General features: G+C 37.4%; 1 protein-coding gene and 1 long non-coding RNA gene across 2 annotated transcripts; one reads left to right on the plus strand and one right to left on the minus strand.

Annotated features, from left to right (window-relative positions):
* Positions 1-1,346: 1,346 nt before the first annotated feature.
* Positions 1,347-20,536, plus strand: hsd11b2 (hydroxysteroid (11-beta) dehydrogenase 2). Its single transcript, XM_082161171.1, has 5 exons — positions 1,347-1,879; positions 15,029-15,241; positions 17,058-17,243; positions 18,276-18,413; positions 19,028-20,536. The coding sequence occupies exons 1-5, from the start codon at positions 1,606-1,608 to the stop codon at positions 19,456-19,458; spliced, it is 1,242 nt and encodes a 413-aa protein (XP_082017297.1). The 5' UTR covers positions 1,347-1,605; the 3' UTR covers positions 19,459-20,536.
* LOC309492284 lies at positions 20,215-22,791 on the minus strand. Its single transcript, XR_014203501.1, has 2 exons — positions 21,581-22,791; positions 20,215-21,539 (listed from the first exon to the last, which is right to left on the minus strand). It is a non-coding gene; the product is annotated as an uncharacterized lncRNA (long non-coding RNA).
* Between the last annotated feature and the right edge of the window lie 398 nt (positions 22,792-23,189).

Genomic DNA, 23,189 nt, shown 5'->3' on the forward strand with positions numbered 1-23,189 from the left:
AAGGTCATTCACCTCAAGGCCAAGGAACACTGTGTCTAGCACAGCACCAAAGTAATTATGTGTAGGAAATATTTTAACTACTACTAAGGCTTAGAGATGAATAATGGGGTTTGGAGTTTGTTTTGTCTGAGCTGGGTGAAGGAGGAGCTGCGTAATTTCTTATTGTGTACTGTACTGTCATGTGTAATTAGACAAACTCAATGTGAATAGCTTCAGAGGGAGGGATGAAATTTAGAGAAAGAGAGATGGAAAGAAACAAACAGAGCTTATAACCTACTTCACACACGTTCTAAAGGAAGATGTGTGAAAACGACAGAAATAGGGTAATGATGACATGAGGTTCATGATGAAATAACACACCTGATGAGGGAATGAGGTCAATGTCCGTAGGTGCCTCACATCCACCGTTTGTCCCCCTTCCTCCCTCTGTTCCTCATTACTTTTTATTCTTTGATGCTTTTTTTAATGCTTTGAGTTTTAGTACTGTTGATATCAATACAGCTCTCAATGTGTCCTATGGGAAGCATGAATCTGCAGGTGTCACCAAAAGGAGATTTATATATAAATATGATCTTTCATATTTTAAATGTTTTGTTGATATTACATGTATCTTCTTGGACTTTTTGTCATATGTTTGTGAAAATATGCAAAACATCTGCACTAAGAAGAAAAGTTAATGACCCTGTAAATGAGAACTTTCTTTCCTCACTGCACACATACAAACACCTTCTCTACTTTTTATTTGCCAGCAGCACTTTTTGTCCTGTTTTTGCTTACTTTTGTACATTCCCGTGAATACAATTTTGTTTAATGTAACTTTGAAAGAACCAGCAAATTAGACCTGTCGGGCTTATAACACATATACACTGATACCAAAACAAATCAAAGGGACATTTTATGGATTAATCACAGAGGAAAGACAGTCACCACACGTGCACACAAAGAAGCACAACGTATGTACAACCAGCCAAAAAGGGAAAGTCACAGTGTCTCACTGACACCTGTAATTCAAGTCAAGTGAGTTTTAATTTTTGCAGTACATACTGTTTCAGAGCAGCTTAAATTGTCTTAAATTGTGTAAGGTTCCCATTTAGCAGTATTTAAAAAAAAGACGTAATACTTTTCTCACTCACAATTCTATTAACTTGCAGAAGAAAGTTTTCACAATGGATTGTTGAAGCCAAATAAATTAGTATAACGGTGAAAAAGATCACATGCTTTGTTGGAAAGAAGACAAACATATGCATGTGGGGGGGTTAAGCTTTGGCTATTGGGCTTTGATTACATCTGCTTGAGCATAGTCCCTCCCCTCTCCTGGAGAGTACACTATATATACACACTTGCAGTCAGACGAATCTGCTCACTAGCTCTTACTCGCCTACTCAGAGTTGAAACGTGTGATGTGTGTGAGCTCGAGATTATAGGGAACCGAGCAGGCACATGGTTGCTCATTTGTAAGTGTGATCCCACTTGAGAAAGAGACAGTGACAAAGTGAGAGGGAGAGAGAAAAATAGGGAAAGGTGCCAGTATCAGTAAAAGAGAGACAGAAATAAAGAAAAAAAAGAGGCAGGGAGAGAGTACAAAGCATTTTCACCTCTAGTACAATGGAAGACTGTTCAGTGTCTTTCTGGATTTACATCGGAGTAATGTCCATCTTTGTTGGTGGAGCGGTGAAGAAGTTTCTGGCATTCCAAATCGGTGCCATGCCCTCAGTGGTGGCATGGCTGGGTGCCACTCTGCTGGTGGAGAGACTGTGTGCCCTGTGCATGCCCGCTGTGCTGGCAAGGTTGGTCCTCTGTGTGTCCTGCTGGCTGTACTTTACGTGGGCCACCCCCAAACCTTCCCTGCCAGTTGAAGGCAAGGCAGTCTTCATCACAGGTAAGAACAGAAAGAAAAAGAAGAACCAGACCGAAACTAAATTGCAGAATAAAATGTGTGATCATGTTTGTCATTGTTCAGACTGTTTTTATATTCTGTGCTTGATGACAGTTTTGTTTTCTTCTTGTGATTCTTGGCTGACTGAGAGGATCATTATGTATTGACATAAAATGCACGTGAATTGATAAGCACAGATTGTACAAACAGCTGGGAAATGTAGGTCATGCTGGGTGGATTCTGTTGTGCAAAATTGCCACAATTATATTATGATTGCTGTTGTTTTTCTATAGTGATTCAGTAACTTTTAGAGGTAAAATTAGAACGTTTTCCACCTGTATTATGACTGAATGAGTGGCAAATTTGTACCCTCCTTGTCAGAACATGCTATGCTCTTATATGGGAAGTTCCATATTAATTACTTTACTGATTAGACTCACTTTTACCCCACAAAACTTTCTGTGGCATGTGTTTGAGTACAGACTTAGTCCTGATCCAGAACACTCTGTATTATGTTTGTATAACAACTTTCTCTATCCATAGATCATATCAAGCTAAAGAGAATGTAATGTTCAGCTCAGTGTGATGATTAATCACTAACTGTATTGACCCATATTTTATGGCAATGAGGAAAACATGTGGTATGAACCAAATTATATTGGTCATGTGCCTTTGTATCAAGGTAAGCCAAGTTTGAGTGGTATTTGTAAGGTATGTTCTAATTTTGTTATCCTTCTTATGTGTTGTGTGTTAACGTCAATTGTGTCCTCCTGGATGAGAGTACTCTAAGGTGATTTGGCTTTTTCTTAATTGGCTGAGCTAATCTGATTCTAAGTTAAATGATCTTATGCAACATAAATGCAGTGTAAGCCATAAATCAAATCAAAGAGCTGCTGTGTTGTACCTGGTGGTTTACTTACAACTCATTTACAAATTATAGCTGTATTTCTCCACCTGCACCTTTGTGCACTGTTTCTTTAAGTGTTCTTTGGAGACTTCTGTAGTTGCATTGAGTGTATTGCTTTAAAGGGTAGTTCACCAAAAAAGGAAAATTATGTCATCATTTTCTCATCCTCATGTCATACAGGTTTAGAATGACATGAGGATAAATACGTGATGACAAGAGTTTTCATTTTTGAGTAAACTATACCTTTCTTTTGCTCTAATTGCTCAGCACTTTTTGTCCAGTCACCAAGCTTCAAAACTACTGGTTGCTTTTTCTCTGTGTGGGGTTGTGCCCCCTGTCCCCAAGAGAAAATATCTTAATAAACATAAATATAATGTTCAAATTAATATCCTACAAATGAATAAAGTTTTATGTGGGGGTTAGTTTTAGGGGATAGAAAATTATATTAGCTCAATTTGAAAACTGTGTGCATGTGTGAAGCAGCTCTTAAAAAGAATCTCAACAACACTGTGTAGTAGCTAGCTCAGACCTTGAGGAATAAAGGCACTTATGTGATTATTTATTTTACTGTTAAGCAGTTTTAGAACTCATTTTTAATCTGAATCATAAGCTCCTTCAGTAGCCATGTACTTCATTTGAGCACTTACCTTTACTGTTCAGGAATATGTTATCTTTATCCTTTAAAGCCCAAAGCAGCTCTAAACACCTATTTTGCAAACAATTTCTTGCTAACTTTCTTTGCTAACTATTCTACCTTTTCCTATATGACAAACCTCAAAAAAAAAAAAAAAAATGGTAGGTACAAGCACGAGAGCAGTAGGCTACATGAACCCTGAAGAGTTTGAGTAACTCATGCACTACTGTATGAAAAATCTATCACACTAGTACACCTGCATACTATATTATTAGCCTGGACTTTCAGAATGAAAATGTTTTATGTGAATGTTTGGCAGGTACGCAAACAGCTAAATTCGTTTTTTTGTTTTTTTTATAGTGATGTCATTTAATTTTTGACCTTGTCAAGTTTGTCTCCATGAGCTGCCATGGCAAACTAACTGGCATGTCTATTATTCGCAAGGTGTTAAATTCAATCAGTTACTCCAAGGAAGCTTATAATCGTTTGATGGACGTGGGTTTCTCAGAAATAACTCATATGGGTTCCTTAAATCCCCCAAAGCTGTCTGTCGTCTATTGGCATGGTAACCATCAACTCAGTCAACCTCTTTCATTGCTTGCTTTAATACATGCACACACAACCAGCGTGAGCTTCTGAGGTTGGCACAGAGCACGCCACTTGATTTGATTTTAGTTTTCTTCATTTTCTTGTCTTTGTTTCTTTTGTACCAGAGCTAGCATATAATTGCACGGTATCATACTTTTGAGTAATTTTGATTAGAATATTTTCTTAAATTACCGTTCTCAAAGCTGTAAGTCACTCTTATGGCAAAAACCAAGCGAAAGTGGAAAACCTGTAAACCTCTTACAAAGCCAGCTGAAAGGCACATTCAGGGATTGAATTGCTGTGAGACAGGGGGTTAAGGTTACAGAATTGGCTGACTAAGCAAACTAAAGCCATTAGTCTGGCTAGAGTCAGGCTGGAAAAACGTCTATAGACTGCAAGGCCAGTACACCTTGTACATGTTAATCACCAGCTATGGGATAATAACTTTAAAGTGTAATGTTCACTAGAATTAGAATGCAAACTTCTGTAATCTTGACTCATAATTATTCTGAGGCATCTGTTGCTCAAAGAATGCTTCCTTCCTACATAATGAAGCCACTTTCTTTGATAAAAACGTGCTTATTGTTAGGGAGGATTACCATAAATTGGCCAATAAAAAGGAATGGTGCACACATGTATGTTCTCTGTGTATAAATTTTTTTTTTAGGAAATTCTTTCTTTTAACTTTAATAATACTCTGTAAAGACTGCATAGCTAGCTGAAACTTGTATACTCACATCTTACTACCTCTCTCTATTTCTTGATTTCCCAGTAAACCATAATGACTGAACTAAGCTGTGATTAACACCAGGTTCTAGCACCATGAAGGTGTGAACTTCTAGTGTTAAATAAACACACACTCTCATCTCTTCATCTGTCCACACTAACACTTACTTCTTTTGACTCTCCCCACTTGAGTTATGGAGATTTATTTGTCAGGATCAACCAGTGTATAATTCATTCAGAACCCCAACATTTCTTTGAAATGTATGACGTCAATCCGGATCCCTAAATGAGCTACTAAGTTCCAGGTGACATTAGTCTGCATGATTGTGTTAGGAAAGGCAGTGAGGAAATCTGATCAGGTAGCATGAGACACACTCATTGTGTTTACATGCTGAGGACAGCAGGAGGAAGCACTATTAATCCCACGCCATTCAGAGATCTAAACGCTAGCCCCTCTATCATCAGCATGGATTTGCACGTGAAATCACAAGCAAGTGAGGCCAAAGATGCATTTTATCTTGGTCCCAAATGTTATTTAGACACTTAAGCTACACTTAGAAATGTATAGATGTAATTTTAATTATCTTAAATTTATTATACATTTTATTATTATTAATAGCTAAATTAAAACAAAAAAAGTATTTAGATTCTTTCTGGTTGTCAATTTTATATATATATATATATATATATATATATATATATATATATATATATATATATATATATATATATATATATTCTCTTTAAAAATGGCTTAGTTAGCTCTAAAAGTCTAGCATTGTTCGTTTGCAGATGCTACTTGCTTTGATATTTTGTGTTTAATGCAATGACATTCTGACATCAAGTGTCGCAAAGTGTGCTACATGTTTTTGGGCCACTATATGTGTGTCTTGGTTTCTGCTTCATTGTCTCTCCATTAGCCTCATTGTTTTGTGTTTAACACTTTTTTACTGAAGCCAGGGAAGTTCCTCATATTGCTTCACTGATTAGCACACACTGCCAGTATCGACTGTCCTCCAAACCATGTGGGCTTCACTGCCGTCACATATATCTGTGTGTGGGGAATCAGAAGTGGCTCATCAGGGCTCTGGCAGGCCTTTTCCTTACCCAGTGTCCCTGGAGCAACTCCAGAATGCAGACCAATTGAGTGTGGGATGAGATATGCTCAACCCGAGGTGTCTAATAATACCCATATCAATGTTACATAACAGTACACTGTAAATATTTGGAGAAAAATGTAGGGGAGGGGCACCTGTGGCATTCCCGCTATGCTTAGTTATTCAAGCCAGGTGAAGAGGATAAATGGATAAGCAAGGTTTTAGTGTGCCATCGTGGGGCTAGAGTTCAGAGAGGATTTACTTGGCACAGATGCACAAATAAAGTGCAGTCTGACCTCTCCGCTACATCACCATTTTACATTGGCATCCTTCTGTCTCGAAAGACAATGGAATCTGCACCTTGGGGTCTCTAGGCATTTGTTGAGTTACAGCACCTGCTGTGACAGTAGAGCCCGATTCTTGGAAGACATTTCATTAATCGTTCTGTTGCAGTTACTGCAAGTGAAGATCATGCCTGTCTCTGTGGATGTTGGGTCTGTTGAGTCTGTCGTCTGCACTCTCTTCTCTTCCCACTGGTGCTTATTTGGATGCCTAGTTTGACAGCAGTTCTGACTTTAGTTGGGAAAAACATTCAGAACCAATACACATATTTTCCTGTGTGATCCTCTTTTTTCACTTTCACTCATTTATTTCAAATGGAAAGTAATAAAAAATAATAAAAAAATGTATGTAGTTCCTACAGCATTACCACAGAATTAGAATGACCAGAATTAGAATTACCCGGAGCCTTCTTAGTACCTGCTGGGGAACATGTATGCCTGGCTGGGAATAACTTATCTGGGTAATGGCAATATTTAAAAAAGAAGATCATCCTACGCTTAATTTAAGTGATGATAATAGAGTGATTATAAACAGTTATAATGGAAGGTAAATCTGAACAGTTGCATTATTTAATCATAATAATAATAATCTAAAGTATGTTAGTCTTGATTAATGTATTTTTAAAGGGATAGTTCACTTTGAAATAAAATTTTGGTATGTTTTAGCTTACCTCAAGGGCATCCAAGATGTAGGTGTCTTTTTTTTCCGCAGTAGTTTCAATTTTGATATTTTTAGGTCAAACCGTTCTTGTCTGTCAGTCAAATAATGCAGGTCTATGGTCACCACCTCAAAGAGCAAGCACAGAGTCCAAATTAAAACAATTCCACATCGTCCAAATTAAACAATTCCCCATCGTAAGTACACATTGATGGCCTAAGACACGAAACGAGCGGTTTGTGTGAGAAAACAAACAGTATTTATTGCAGGCTCAAACAGAGCCTGCAGAAGGGAGGGTCTTGGGATGGGGGAGTTAAAGGGATAGTTCACTTTGAAATATAATTTTGGTATGTTTTAGCTTACCTCAAGGGCATCCAAGATGTAGGTGTCTTTTTTTCCGCAGTAGTTTCAATTTTTATATTTTTAGGTCGACCGCGGGTGGGTATAGATATATACTATAGAATTCGCCTTGGCTACTGCAGCTCATTGGAACGAAACCGTAGCCAAGGCGACATCTAGTGTATAAATCTATACCCACCCGCGGTTGACCTAAAAATATCAAAATTGAAACTACTGCGGAAAAAAAGACACCTACATCTTGGATGCCCTTGAGGTAAGCTAAAACATACCAAAATTATATTTCAAAGTGAACTATCCCTTTAACTCCCCCATCCCAAGACCCTCCCTTCTGCAGGCTCGGCGTGTTTATTGAGGAATACTTTGTGTATCTAAGACGGATAACACACTGACAAAGAAAGAGCCCAGCTAGTGCACTGACAGATATGTGTGTGTCCTCAGAGGACCTTGAGATAAAATGCAGAGGTGAGATTGAGGTTTTGTGTAACTGCTGTTATCATAACTGGTGTATAATTAAAATTCGAGGTGAAAAGTGAGGCCACTGACCTCTGATACACTTGAGTCACCTTTTTTTTTTTTCTTAACATGCATCAGTTTTATTATTAGGGGCCAAGCACCAAAGGTGCAGAGGCACCTATTGTATCTGTTCCCGTTCTTATTATTATTATTATTCCGCTCTTGGAGTCTATGGCAGCCCATAGAACCTCTTGCAGGAAAGTTACGAAATTTGGCACACTGATAGAGGACAGTCCAAACTGTCACCGTAGCAAATTTGGTGTCTTAAAACCAATCCCTCTAGCGCCACCAACTGTCCAAAGTTGCACTCATGTTTATGCTAATAACTTTTGAACCATAAGGGGCTAGAAACAAAATTCTCCTTTCCTCTGATTCCACCCTATGATGTCATTTTCCGTCATGGTAATTTTTCCGCCATTTAGAATTAAAAAAAAAACTACTTTTTCGAACTCCTCCTAGGCCGTTGCTCCGATTTTCACGAAAATTTAACCAGATCATTTCCAGACCATGCTGACAAAAAGTTATGGAATTCAAGTTGATTCGTCAAACCGTTTTTGATAAACGCACAAACAAATTTTACGTAGCGCTTGCAAAAACAGACGCAAGGCTGTATCTCCGCAACGCTTTATCGGATTCAGACCAAACCTGGTACATGTCATCACAAGCATGACCTGAGGCTACATGCTGCGTTTCGGCGCAGTGCCACCTACTGGTCCGGAGATATGTAAAATGGCTATTTTTGCTTATAACTTCTGAACAGTTTGTTCAAAATTCATAAAATTCATAAAAGGTCTCGTTAGATTCAGAGCAACATGCCGAGTCGACTGATATCCAATTTTACCATATTGGCCATTTTGGCTGGCGGCCATTTTGAATGGAAGACGTTTCGGACCAGTTATGAACCAGTTATGAACGCGTCTGAACGCGTTGTTGTTTTTGGAGCTCTATCGATTTGATTTATAATTCTTGATTTTTCTCTTTAAACTCACTTACAACGAACATTTTCTACTTTTCCTCACTGAGAAGCACTAACGTTACTGCTCAAACCTCATAGTTACAACGCGGACTGTTGAGCAGACGCGTCTCAAGCCTATTACTGATCCAACGCTGCATACTCTTAAAGGTTACGTCCGTGGATCACGGCTGAACGCGTCTTCTCCACACTCACTTACAAACAAAACTTTTTTTTTTCGCCTATCGTGCGTCTACTCTACACCCCTACAAAAAAAAAAAAAAACGGATTACATCCAAGACTTCAGTCATAAATTAGTATTAATATTGATAGCATCACTGGTAGCTTCGTTGCTAACTCACTGTCCATCTGTTAAAATGGCGAATATATCAGATGTAAGTAGTCTACCTTTTGGTGCAGGTGAGGACACATTTGAGCTGCACGCACTGCAGTCTGAGCTGGAAGCTGTTGAGAAACAGATCCACGACCTTTTATTGAGACAGGCCGAGCTGAGAGACCGGTGTTTGGCTCTTGAAACATCACGCGCCGATGCACACAAATCAGTGTTTAACGTTACTAACCCGCTGACTCCGACCGCGTCTACTCCGTGCGTTCCTCAGCATCGGTCGCGATCAGCCATGGTCTCGTTCACTCCGGCTCCAACACGCCACCACGAAGCCTGGGTGGTTCCGCAGCGGAAGACGCGAGTCAGGTTTAGACCAAGACTTTCTCCGTCCCTCCCGGTTTTCGAGTTATCCACACAAAACCGCTTCTCCCCTCTTCGCGAAACAGAACGCGATGCTGTGATCATCGGCGATTCCATCGTTCGGCACGTACACGCTACGTTAGGTAAAAGTAAGTTGCACAGTCACTGCTTTCCTGGTGCTCGTGTTTCTGAAATCGCTGCTCGCGTTCCCGAGATCCTGAACGGTGACGAGCGCGTCGGAACTGTGGTCCTGCACGCGGGAGTGAACGACATCAGGCTGCGCCAGACGGAGATTCTGAAGAAAGACTTCAGGAATCTGATCGATACGGTACACAGCACATCGCCTGAAACAACGATCATTGTGTCAGGACCGCTTCCCACGTACCGACAAGGGCATGAAAAGTTCAGCAGATTATTTGCGCTAAATGAATGGTTAATGTCATGGTGCAATGAGCAGAAACTGCTCTTTGTAAATAATTGGAATCTGTTTTGGGAGCGTCCTAGGCTTTTCCGTGCTGATGGCTTACACCCAAGCAGATTCGGAGCTGATCTTCTGTCGGATAACATCTCCAAAATGTTAAATACCCTTTGACTAGTAACCAAAAGTCCAAATCATAGTCTCTGCTGCACCAATTTAACTGATATAAATACTAGTGTAGAACATTGCATAGAAACCGTGTCTATTCCTCGTTTAGTGAGATCAAATAATTAATCTACTGCAGGATCTAGGAAAAATCTAATTGTTATTAAAACAGAAAATGTTGCTATTAGTAAACAAAAACTATTTCTAAAGCTAGGTCTTCTAAACATTAGATCACTCACACCTAAGGCAGTTATTGTAAATTAAATAGTCACAGATAATAGCTTCGATGTACTTTGCCTTACTGAAACCTGGCTTAAACCAAATGATTATTTCGGTATTAATGAGTCTACTCCTCCTCGATACTGTTATAAGCATGAGCCCCGTCTGATTGGTCGTGGCGGCGGTGTTGCAACCATCTATAGAGATATTCTCAATGTTACTCAGAAAACGGGTTATAAGTTTATTTCATTTGAAGTACTTGTACTAAATGTTACGCTCTTAGATGTTAGAAAAACATCCCTATTATCTCTAGCCTTGGCTACCGTATATAGACCGCCAGGGCCTTACGCTGATTTCCTAAAAGAGTTTGCAGATTTTCTCTCAGACCTATTAGTCAATGTCGATAAAGCATTAATTGTTGGAGATTTTAACATACACGTAGATAATCCAAATGATGTGTTAGGGGCTGCGTTTACAGATTTATTAAATTCATTTGGGGTCAAGCAAAACGTCACCGGACCAACTCATCGTCTTAATCATACACTCGATTTAATTATATCACATGGAACCGATCCAACCGATATAGATATCATTCCACAAAGTGATGATGTCACTGATCATTACATGGTAACTTGCATATTACGTACTGCTGTAATATGTCATGCGGCGCCGCGTTATCAACCAGGCAGAACAATCCTTCCATCCACCATAGATCATTTCTCAAATTGCTTATCTAATCTGTCTCAGCTGCTGCCTGAACCCAAACAAACAGATGAACTAGAAGAACTAACTAGCACTATGAGCACCATTCTCTCTAGAACATTGGATGTGGTTGCACCTATTAAATTAAAAAAGGTCAGAGAGAAAAATAATGCACCATGGTACAACAATACTATGCATGTTTTAAAGAGAGAAACCCGTATTTTAGAGCGTAAATGGAAACAAACTAATTTAGAGGTCTTTAGAATCGCGTGGAAAGACAGTATGTCACGTTATAAAAAGGCCCTAAAAGCGGCCAGGGCTGAGCACCTCCGCAAACTTATAGAAAACAACCAAAACAATCCAAGGTTTTTATTTAACACCGTGGCTAGACTAACAAATAAACAGACGTCACCCGAACAAAATATCCCGTTACAGTTCAGTAGTAATGATTTCATGAACTTCTTCACTGAGAAAATAGAAAGCATCAGAACCACAATTGTAAACGTTCAATCTTTAATTGCGCCTTATAATTCAGCTTCAATTATCACCCCGCAAGAACAATTACAGTGCTTTACAACTATAGAACAAAAAGAGTTAAATAAACGTATCACTTCATCTAAAACAACAACATGTTTATTAGATCCTATACCAACTAAACTACTGAAAGAAGTGTTACCTGTAGTGGAAGAGCCTCTCCTCAATATTATTAACTCGTCTTTATCTTTAGGTCATGTTCCTAGGACATTTAAACTGGCAGTTATAAAACCTCTCATTAAGAAACCACAATTAGATCATAATAATCTAGCAAATTATAGACCCATTTCAAATCTTCCATTTATGTCTAAAATATTAGAAAAAGTGGTGTCCGCTCAACTGGGCTCTTTCTTGCAACAAAATGATATCTATGAAAAGTTTCAGTCTGGATTCAGACCGCATCATAGCACTGAAACTGTGCTCGTTAAAATCACAAATGATTTACTTTTAGCTTCTGACCAAGGCTGTATCTCAATACTAGTTTTACTTGATCTTAGTGCTGCGTTCGATACTATAGATCACACATTACTCTTAGATCGACTACAAAATTCTACTGGTGTTCAAGGACAAGCATTAAGCTGGTTCAAATCATACCTATCTGACCGCTACCATTTTGTCTATTTAAATGGAGAAAAATCGATCATAACTCCAGTAAACTATGGAGTGCCGCAGGGATCTGTGTTAGGCCCTCTGTTATTCTCAATATATATGATGCCACTTGGAAATATTATAAGGAAACATGGAATTAGTTTCCATTGTTATGCTGATGACACTCAAATATATATTTCATCACGGCCGGATGAAAACGCAAAATTTTCCAAATTGACAGAGTGTGTTAAAGATATAAAAGATTGGATGACGCGTAATTTTCTTTTATTAAATCCAGACAAGACAGAGGTAATACTTATCGGTTCAAAAAACCGCCCACAAAACCTCGCACAATACAACTTTAACATCATAGGATGTCCTGTTACTTTATCCTCTACAGTAAAAGACCTGGGTGTTATACTCGATTGCAACCTGTCTTTTGAAAATCATATTTCATATGTTACAAAAACAGCCTTTTTCCACCTTAGAAACATTGCTAAGCTACGTAATATGCTATCAGTTTCTGATGCAGAAAAGTTAGTTCATGCATTCATGACCTCGAGACTAAATTACTGTAATGCTTTATTAGCTGGTTGTCCTGCATCCTCAATAAACAAGCTACAGTTAGTCCAAAATGCCGCCGCTAGAGTTCTTACGAGATCAAGAAAATATGATCATATAACACCGATTTTATCATCACTGCATTGGTTACCTATAAAGTTCCGTATTAATTACAAGGTATTGCTACTGACTTATAAAGCCCTAAACGGCTTAGCTCCAGTCTATTTAACGGATCTTCTATTGCCCTATAATCCATCGCGCTCTTTAAGATCACTAAATTCAAGGCTTTTGGTCATACCTAGGATATCCAGAACCACCAAAGGAGGGAGAGCATTTTCACATTTGGCTCCAAAACTCTGGAATAGTCTTCCTGATACTGTTTGTTGCTCAGAATCGCTCTCCCAGTTTAAAACTAGATTAAAGTCGCATCTCTTCAGCCAGGCATTCATATAATCTTACAGTTCAAACTACAATCCGGCCTCTAGCTCATAAATGCCAGAGGAGAACTTGCCCCCGACTGAGCCTGGGTTCTCCCAAGGTTTTGTTTTTTTCTCCATTAGGTCACCTGATGGAGTTTTAGGACACCATTTGGTCACTTGATGGAGTTTTTCGGTTCCTTGCCACTGTTGCCTTTGGCTTGCTCAGTTGGGGATATTTTGGGGATATTTAATTTAATTTGATCAATCAATAAATTCCTCTTGAAACAAACTTTGTTGTATTTTTTTTATTTAATACTGTGAAGCTGCTTTGATACAATCTGTATTGTGAAAAGTGCTATACAAATAAACTTGACTTGACTTGACTTGACTTATAGTTATTACAAAATTTCCAAAAATGCTAATAACTTTTGAATAAATCTGCCTATTGTAATGCCGAACTTCCTGTCCGCCAACTTGATTTTCATTCAAAACCTACTTTTTCTAACTGCTCCTAGACCGTTTGTCCGATTTTCACCAAAATTTTCACCTATCATCTCCAGACTGTGCCGACTAAAATTGATGGATTTCGTATCGATAGACGAAACCGTTTTCGTATACCACAGCAGCAAATTTGAGGCATGATACCAAAAGGACTATTCAGGCTTTGTCTCTGCAATGCCTTTTGAAATATTGACACCAAACTTTGTATGTGTAATTGGCACTTCACTCTGACCACATCACATCAGTTTTGTAACTGCGCCACCTATTGGTCGAAAGTGATAATCCATCAAATCATATTTTAAATTACTGTTTAAATAATTTTTCAGCCATTTCGCCTAAAATCCTCTTTAAATGACTTTAATTGCTCCTTGTTGCAGTTGGTCTTACACTTTCAGCCATGTCTTGTCGTCTTATTCTGCTTGGCCCCGGTAATTGCTGCTTGCAGCTATATTTATTATTATTTTTATTTTATTTTGTATTTATTTTGTAGCTTTACAACTTTGACTTGCCTGCCAAACAAAAAGGACAAAGAATGGAATAAGTTGTTTTGGATAGAAACAAAATTCCTAATAATCAAATGTAAAAGAACAAAGATTATAAAAATTGGCACTCACAGAAAACTTTCATTTCTAAATTCCAGAAGTTCAGTTATGTTGTAGACCTTACATTGAGAGAAATATTGTCTGTGTATCTATTCATGTCACTTTTATTTCCAGAATATGTAGGGTACTGCCATTCATTTCCAAGAACTATATGCACATCAGGGGTAGAAAAAGAACAGAAAGTCTGCTGTTATTCTCCCTTTTGTCTTTTTTTAACATTCTTCTGTGTCTTTGGGGTAAAGTTCCTATGGGTTTACACATTATCCGTACTCAAATGACCCTCATAAAGATCGGATGTTATATTTTTTTATTAATGTGTCGTTCCCTGCCACCACTTCTGTAAATGTGTGTGCATCCCAGATATCAGTCATAAGCATGCATTTGTAACCATGGCTGGATTTGTTTAGTTGAGTCCTGTTTTGCATTTTTTTAATTTTTTTAATACAGCTCCAAAACCACAATCTCCCTTGGGACGGTAAGGACATTGTCTTCAAACTGAAGGACACCAACTTCAATATCTCTTTCAGTTGTGTAATTTAGTAAATAGTCATGTTTCAGAGATTGATGCATCACACTGTCATGCAACTTGATGTGGGATCATGACTTTATATAATTGTGCTTTTGTTTTGTTTCCTGTTGTACCGTTCTGGTTTTGCTGAACTTTATTGATGTTCAGAGGTCATAGTAATGAGATTACATGTCACCAATGCTGATGGTGTTTCGTGCCTAGTTTTCGATCGTTTTTCACATAAGAAAGTTTCCTGAAACTGGCTGAAGTGTTCTAAAATGATTCCAAAACAGCTATTATGGTAATAACAATGTTGCTGCGGTGTTGCATAGCATGCCATTTAAGTGTAATTACTGTCAAATATTGCCAAAATGTGAGTATTTAGAAGGAGTCAGTGTTTTGATTTCTAATATATTGGCATAACATTCATGTTTCCCTCCCCTGTTTCTGCAGGTTGTGATTCAGGGTTTGGTAACGCTACAGCAAAGTGGTTAGATGCAATGGGGTTTGAAGTGTTCGCTACCGTATTGAACCTGGACGGGGAGGGAGCCAAGCACTTGCGCAGAGTCTGTTCATCACACCTTACCCTCCTGCAGGTAGACATCACCCAGCCTCAGCAGGTACAGCAAGCCCTCCTCGACACCAAGGCCAAACTTGGCATGAGAGGTGAGGACTTTCGCACTATGCCAGAAAATACATACACACAATCTCACTCCAACATGTTTGAACACAGTGAACCTAAAATACCCCTGTAAGAATGTTATATTTTTAAAACTGCCAATGATTTTTGGTTACCCTTAATAAACTTTAACCAGCTTGTGGTTTTCATTAACATTTCTGTTGAACCCAATCTTGAAACTATGCTATCAACAAAGCACCTCATTGAATTACCTTTAAAGTAGGTAAAATAAGTCAGTTCATTCGTGCTCAGTGGTCAAACATTCATTTATTTTACAAGCGATTCAGCATAGTCGGGTGTATATGTGTATGTTCATAGTGTATGAGCATGTTTTTTTCTTTCTCTGAGATTAGACAAAAATGTATAATCTCAGAGATAGTGTTGGGAATAGGAGGGGATGGGGTGGAAGGGTGGTGCGTAATTTGGCAGTACATCAAGTGGCTGTTTTATTTTCAAACATCACACACACCACAGCGCCAGGTGGCTTATGGACCAAAAGAAAAAAAAGAAAAAAATTTCCATGCTTCCTTTCTCAAAATCTGGGTGGGGTCACCACAATTTAGATGCTAAGCAGGGAAAAGTGAGGACATATTTAAATGCTCACATTTTTGTAGATTTTTTTTTCTTTCTTTTTTTTTCTGTATAACTCTTACACATAAAGTTTCCAAAAGAAGGGTTTCGAAGCCATGCCATAGAATAACCATCTGGTTCCATTTTGGGTTCCCTTAAGAACCTTTCAGTGAATAGTTCCTTTCAGAACCTTTTTTTTTTTCTTAGTGTAAAGAATATTTAAATTATCCGAAGAAACTTTTTCCACTGCAAAGAACCATTAGTGTAAGGGAATGGTTCCATGAATGTTAAAGGTTCTTTATAAAATCATAGATCCCATTAAAGAATCTTTATTCCTGATTCTTTCCCTTCTTGGTTAAGGCATTGGTTTCCTTCTTATGCTAATAATTTCCCTAATCTAGGATGGGAGGGAATATAACCATTATCTCAGAATAAACATGCTATCCTCTCATTTAACCAACACAATGGATGCAGTGTTCCTCCAGTAACTTTAGAGCAGTGGTTCTCAGCATGCAAACATCCAAGTGGTCCACAAGATAGATTAAAATTATTTAAATTAATAAATTATTATAATATTTTGTTAACACTTTATTTTGATGGTCCCCTTTGAACATTCTGTTTACTATAAGAAACTATGCACCTGCATGTCAACTAGCAGTTATTCGATTATTAGTAGACTGTCTGCTTAATATCTGCTAACATTTTATTGGGATGGTGCCCCAACAGACATTCTACTGACTATAAGTAACTTTGCAAATATATGTCAACTTATTTTAACCCTAACCCTTACCAGTCTACTAACATTCTAATGAGTTAGTAGACATGAAGGTGCAACGTTACGTATAGTCAACAGTGTGTTAAAGGGACCATCAAAATAAAGTGAAACCAAATATTTTAAAATAATATAACTTCATATAAATTAAAATTATATAAAAAAAAATAAAAAAAACATACACACACAAAATCACAAAATGAATTGTGTTTAATTTATTAAATATTTGAATACTCCCAGTTTCTGTTAATACATTTTTTTTTTTTTTTTTTTTACAAGCATTTTTGTCATAATTGCAGCAGAAAACAGAAAATATCTTAATCTATATTAGGGAGCTTTCGAATATTGTGTTAAAAAAACAGGGGGCCTTCGACCTTTGCTTTACAGCTTATATTTTCATAATTTTAATTTATATGATTAAAGAAATCAAAATAATACTCTGCCATGATTTTTTCCTCTAGATTTGTGGGGGCTTGTAAATAACGCTGGATTGTGTGTGAATATTGGGGATGCTGAGCTCTCCCTCATTTCCAACTACAGAGGATGCATGGAGGTCAACTTCTTTGGAACGCTCCATGTCACCAGAACCTTCCTGCCCCTTCTCAGACAGGCTAAAGGCCGGATTGTGACAATCTCCAGCCCTTCAGGTACACATACACATACATGTGAGAACCAGTGTAGCTAATGCACTTATGCACATATTAAGTTACTCTACTCAGACTTCACCGCTAATAAAAGGGAAAGAAAAGAAAGAGTAAATTAAATTATACATATGATGACATGTTTATGAGTGTTTTTAGGTTCTTGTTTCAGTGCTAAATCTAATTAGGAATCTCTTTCGCTCTCTCTCTGCCATGCACATAAAGCTGCCAGCGCTTATAAATGTATCTCTGTCCATCAGATGTTTATTTTATGCCTTCCATCTGGCTTCATCACACCTAACCAAACACTATTCCGAGCCCAAACTATAATCCACCTGTTTTCTTTTCTTCTCAAGTGTCCACTAACAATCTCAACAGAGAGCAACTCTCTGCTTAAGCTCATGCTGGAATTCAGTCAGCAGGAGAAATCAGCATATTTTCTAGCTTTTCCTGACTCCCCATATTTTGTCTCCATTTGTTTACCTCCATTGTGCCAAAACAGTGTGATACTATGAGTAACAGCCTGGCGCAGGACACAGTTGAGTTCTCCGTAAACACTGGCGCACAGCCCTTTTAAATAAAGATGTCCCCATCAGTGCAGAGGGAAACAAAATGGTTAAGCTGTCATGGGCAGCAGATGCTACTGTCTCAATAGAGATGAACAGTCATTACTTCTGAGGACTAACAGGAGGCCTGTTGTTTTCCCGCTTTTATATGTCAAAGGCTTGAGGCAAAACCACGTTTTATAAACAGTCGCAATCTGCAATTAACCTCCACAAGCTTCCTGGGTTCAATACAGATCTTTATTACACCAACAATGAATGACAATCCCTCTGTAAAAAAATAAAAAATAAAACTACAATTATACATTTGGTATACATTTCATCATTGTACTGGTTCTCTGCCAATGTGGCAGGTTTAAACAGTAATGTGCTAACTAAAGCCTGCTTATTAAAATGTTCAAGGATGTGCAGTGCTGTAAATTGTAATTAAGATATCTGTGTTATTTAATCATTCTTTCTCTTTGTAATTCTGCAGGTGAGCATCCGTTCCCTTGTTTGGCGTCATACGGAGCTTCAAAAGCTGCGCTGAATCTTTTTATCAACACACTTCGTCATGAGCTGGAGCCATGGGGTGTCAAAGTCTCCACTATCTTACCCTCTTCCTTTAAGACAGGTGATTAACATTTTTACAATGTGAAATCAAGTTACAAACACTGTATGCCTCCAGTGTGATGATTCACTTACCTGTATATTGCCATTCTCGTCACAGTGGTTCTATAATTGTGTAACATGGCCAAAGGCCAGCCACCTTTTTAACATCTACAGTAGTTGAATGAACTGGTTTGTATATTAAAAAAGGCAAGATGTGAAATTACCATTTATTTCTTCCATTTCTAAACGTATACCTTTTTGTGTTGTTATCGGACACATAACAAAACAAGCTAATTAAATTAAGACAGCACTGCTTTTTCCTAGTGAATGGCCCCGTCAGATATTTCTCACATCTTGAGAGAAAAAGTTCTCATTTTAGCTGTTTATTTACATCTGAGCCTTAGGGATCCATCAGGTTTTGAGTTGACATTTGAGTCCTCCTTTACACGCCGACTTAACAGATAGTCCAGCCAAATACAGGTCTGGAAATGCAATATAAATATTTAATAAAGTGTCCCCAGACCTCTGTTTACGTTCCCTTCTATGTCTCCAATCTGTTCTGTGTGGATTTTTCCATGTCCCCCACCTTTGTTAGCCCGTTGCATCATGCTTTCTGCTCTTTTTCTTACCTTGCAGGGCAGAGCAGTAACTCAGAGTACTGGGAGAAAGAGTACAAGAACCTGATCCAGAACTTGCCATCTAGCCTTCTTGAAGAATATGGGGAAGAATATATGCTGGAGACAAAGGAACTCTTCCAGAGTTACGCAAAAACAGCTAATGAGGATCTGAGTCCTGTCATCAACACCATTGTGGACGCACTACTCTCTCCTCAACCTCAGGTGCGATACTACGCCGGGCCGGGTTTAACGCTCATGTACTTCATCTGCAGCTACTTCCCTTTGAGCATCAGCGACTGGTTCCTCCAGAAACTGTTTGTACAGAAGAAGGTAATGCCTCGCGGCCTTAGGAAACAGCAAGGCCTGAGCCTCAACGACAATAACAACAGCATAAAGGAGAACATGAATAACAGTAACAACAATAACAGCTTCACAAAGATTATTGATTAGTTCTGGTAAAGAGAGTAAAAACATCATTTAGCACCACTTGATGTGATCTACTTAGAGATTTGATCTACTTAGAGATTTGTTTCCATTATGTATACATTACTTTTCTTTTCTCTTGTCTTGTTTTGTTGTATACATTGTGTAATATTTTGAGGGGATCACTGAATTGCATCAAATCATCTATGGTAAACCCAGTGCTCAGAAGGCAGTTGACACTCTTAAGCATCATTAAGATAATAATAAAGAAGAGGTCATGCCCACAGGCCATATTTATAGTCAATACAAGTTCTCAGGTGAGGCAAAATCCAAATAGATTCAAAACATATGGTTTATTTATTTTGCAGAATGCATTATCTCTGGGTATTCGCCATGGACACACGTTAGAGGCCCGTTCGCACCAAGGACAATAACTATAACGATTATGATGAAGATATTTCTCAAGGTCGAGAGTCCAAATCATAGCTCTAACGATAATTGCAGAGAGAAATGATATTGCTTGACTCACTTTTAGAAAAAAAAAAATCCAGCTGATGAACGATTAAAAAAATAACAGCCAGTCAGAAATCACCAAACTTTAAAGAGCTGGAGCATTTTAAGTGACAGATGACATAACTGCAGTGTGCGCTTAGAATAAACAGAAGTGGACGATAATATAGTTATTGTTGTAGTTATCATTCTTGGTGTGAAAAGGCCTCAAATGATGTGCAATAGATTTGATTTCACTAAGGCATGTAAGATCATTAAACTGACACGGCTGTCTTTTTATGTACTGCACTGAGAGGCTGATGATAATGTTACTATTTTCAGTCCAGGGTCAAATATAGTCAGAGTGCAACATCAAGTGAATATTGTGGGTTTGTTTTTGTTTGGTTGTTTTCTGTAGACAAGTGACCAATGGGCTTAAGTGGTTCAGAAGTCCTTTTTTAAATGTATTTTACTCCATAGTTTTGCATTTGTTATATTTGTTTTGTTTTTTCAATGGCATATTTTTTTGGCATATTTATGCCATTTTGTTCTTAATAAATCACTTAAACTGTGAATTTTATACAAATATGAAAAATAAAAACTGAAAAACTATAAACTGTTCACCTGATCATTCTTAGAGTATATTAAAGTTGCCTTTTTTTTCTTTCTTTTTTTTTACATAATTGACCTCTGCTTTTTTGTATTTCCTGTCAGAGAACATGAACAATGGCTCCCTTTAGCTGGTCAACGATTTTTGTGTATGCTACATGACCTCTCTGAGACCCAGCCACCCACCTCGACTGTGTTAATTAGCAATTGGCTGTAGCTATGCTAATTGAAAATGTCAGTTTGTGTAATGAAGCCAGAGTCCTACAAGCCAGATTTAACAGAGCTAGAAAAACATTTTTATCTCTCATTGTAATAGGTTTTTTCTTCTTCTTTTTTTTTAAAGTACATTTTAATTTATTTAATTATAGTAAGCATATATCATTATAAATCTAATAAAAAACATAATTAGAATTGTACACATATATTTTATTTAGCAATGATACCTTAAATTAATCAAAAGCCACAGTAACATATTTTACAAGAGTCCTTTTAAACTCACTATTCATCAAAAAATCCTGAAAAATGTATCACGGTTTCCACAAAAATATTAAGCAGCACAACTGTTTTAATAATTGATAATAATAAAAAAAATTCTTGAGCAGCAAATCATGTGACACTGAAGACTGAATAAAGGCTGCTAAAATGTTTTGCTTTGCATCACAGGAATAAATTACGTTTTAAAATACATTAAAATAAAAAACAATTATTTTAAATTGTAATAATATTTCACAATATTACTGTTTTTACTGTATTTCTGATCAAATAAATGCAGCCTTGGTGAGCATATAAGATACTTAGAAAAAATCTTTCCGACCTCAAACTTTTAAACTTTTCATTTAAGAATAAATCACTGACAACCCCATATTGGTAAACCACTAATCTGAATATTGGGGAATGCGTCTTGAAACACTAATTTCCCACAACCAGAGTTCATGTTTTTAAAACAATTAACAAACACAACTTAAGTAACATCATGCATATGGCCTGTTGTGAAATGCAGTAAATTTGATCTGCTATAGGGGAAGTAAATACTAATAAACCACACCGTGACCTAGAGGGTCGAGTGAAAATAGGATGAGAGCCTCTCTAATTGACCATGATGGTCTCTACTTGAGAGATTCTGGACATTGAACAGAGGATTCAGCCAAATGTGAGCAGATCTACAATGGCTTCAGTCTCAATCTTTGACACTCTGTGAAAATAGTGATCTGTGTCCCCTTATGACCTATAGGCCATTGCCTTACACTTTTCAATATAATGATTTTCAAAGCTTTTTGACCAGAGCAGAAAGGCTAAGTTCCTGGTAAAAGTCATACCAAGAGCTAAGTCATACTCTAATTTCATGGAATTAGGATCCAGACATTCAAAAAGCAGGGGAACGGAGTCAAAACACCCACAGTTAAGAAGCTTAGCCTTTGTAGCTAGGTCAAAATCCCAGAAGATTTATTGGTAATCATGTTTATCTCATTAACTGCATTTATTGTTTTTGGAAAGAGCAGTGTGGACATTCTTTGATAGCTGAAACATAATAAGGAATAAATGGAACACATTGTCACACACCACATCACACTGGGTCCTGTGATTAACCAAGCAGTGCTTGGTCCATAATTGATGAGAACTTTGTTCCTAAACAATGCAATGTGTCCCTGCCAGTAAACACTGTAAATATGAGTGGCACTTGTGTAATAAACAGAGAAAAGTATGTTTAGCCTCTCTCCCAGTCCCAGCTACAGCAATTTGTGTGATTATCAAAAAAATCATTCATTAAAAAAAATAAAAAAATAAAAAATTACAAACATTTCTGCTTCATTGTTTCATTGTTGTGCAAACTTATATATCAAACTTATGCAAACACACTCATACATCAACTAATTATTTTACCAGCCATCAACTTATTGTGAAGTGGCTAGGATTCATTCATTTTTAAAGTATTTTCATTGTTTTCATCCTCTGTACAAGCTGTCATGTGTGGTTTTGCCAGACTGTGATGTAAAACTAAAGGCTGTTATGGACAATATATCCAACTCCAACTTTTAAAAATCAATACATAAAAATTTTTTTAAAACGTCAAAGTCTCAGCATGTTCTAGCAGTTACTGCATGTGCTTTCATACGTTAAGATGTGGTGCTCACATGGGTGATGCAAGTTCAAGTCCGATCTTGCATCATTTGCCAAATCCTCTTCCCCCTCAGAATATTCTGAGAAAGAGACAAGATTAACAATGCTGGTGGTGTCCTGGGGAAACAGTTCAGCCAATTCTGGAAAAACGGGAAAAAAACAGAAAAGAAACTCAAGATGTTTCATGTTTCATTAACTAAATGGTCGGGGCGGGGACGTTGTTTAGGACACAAAACACAAAAAGGGAACAACTCTATTTAAGGGAAACTGTTTATTTTTTATTTTTTATACAAAGTAAGAAATGATTTACTGTGATGAACAAAGTCCAACAGTAATCATTATATATATATATATATATATATATATATATATATATATATATATATATATATATATATATATATATATATATATATATATATATATATATATAAATGTTAATTTTCCTTAACATATAATGAAGCACTCCTTCCAAGATATTATGTTTAAGACATATGCTCTGACATGTTGAGACGTGGTGCTCATACACAATACAGATTCAA

This window comes from Leuciscus leuciscus, assembly GCF_965113295.1.
Source record: "Leuciscus leuciscus genome assembly, chromosome: 2".
NCBI classification, from domain to species: Eukaryota; Metazoa; Chordata; class Actinopteri; order Cypriniformes; family Leuciscidae; genus Leuciscus; species Leuciscus leuciscus.

What these genes read in the sequence shown, in the direction of transcription:
- hsd11b2 (XM_082161171.1), top strand. Translation starts at nt 1,606, where the DNA reads ATGGAAGACTGTTCAGTGTCTTTCTGGATTTACATCGGAGTAATGTCC. An exon ending in CAAGGCAGTCTTCATCACAG is followed by an intron (nt 1,880 to 15,028) that starts GTAAGAACAGAA and finishes CTGTTTCTGCAG; the next exon opens with GTTGTGATTCAGGGTTTGGT. An exon ending in ACCCTCTTCCTTTAAGACAG is followed by an intron (nt 18,414 to 19,027) that starts GTGATTAACATT and finishes CTTACCTTGCAG; the next exon opens with GGCAGAGCAGTAACTCAGAG.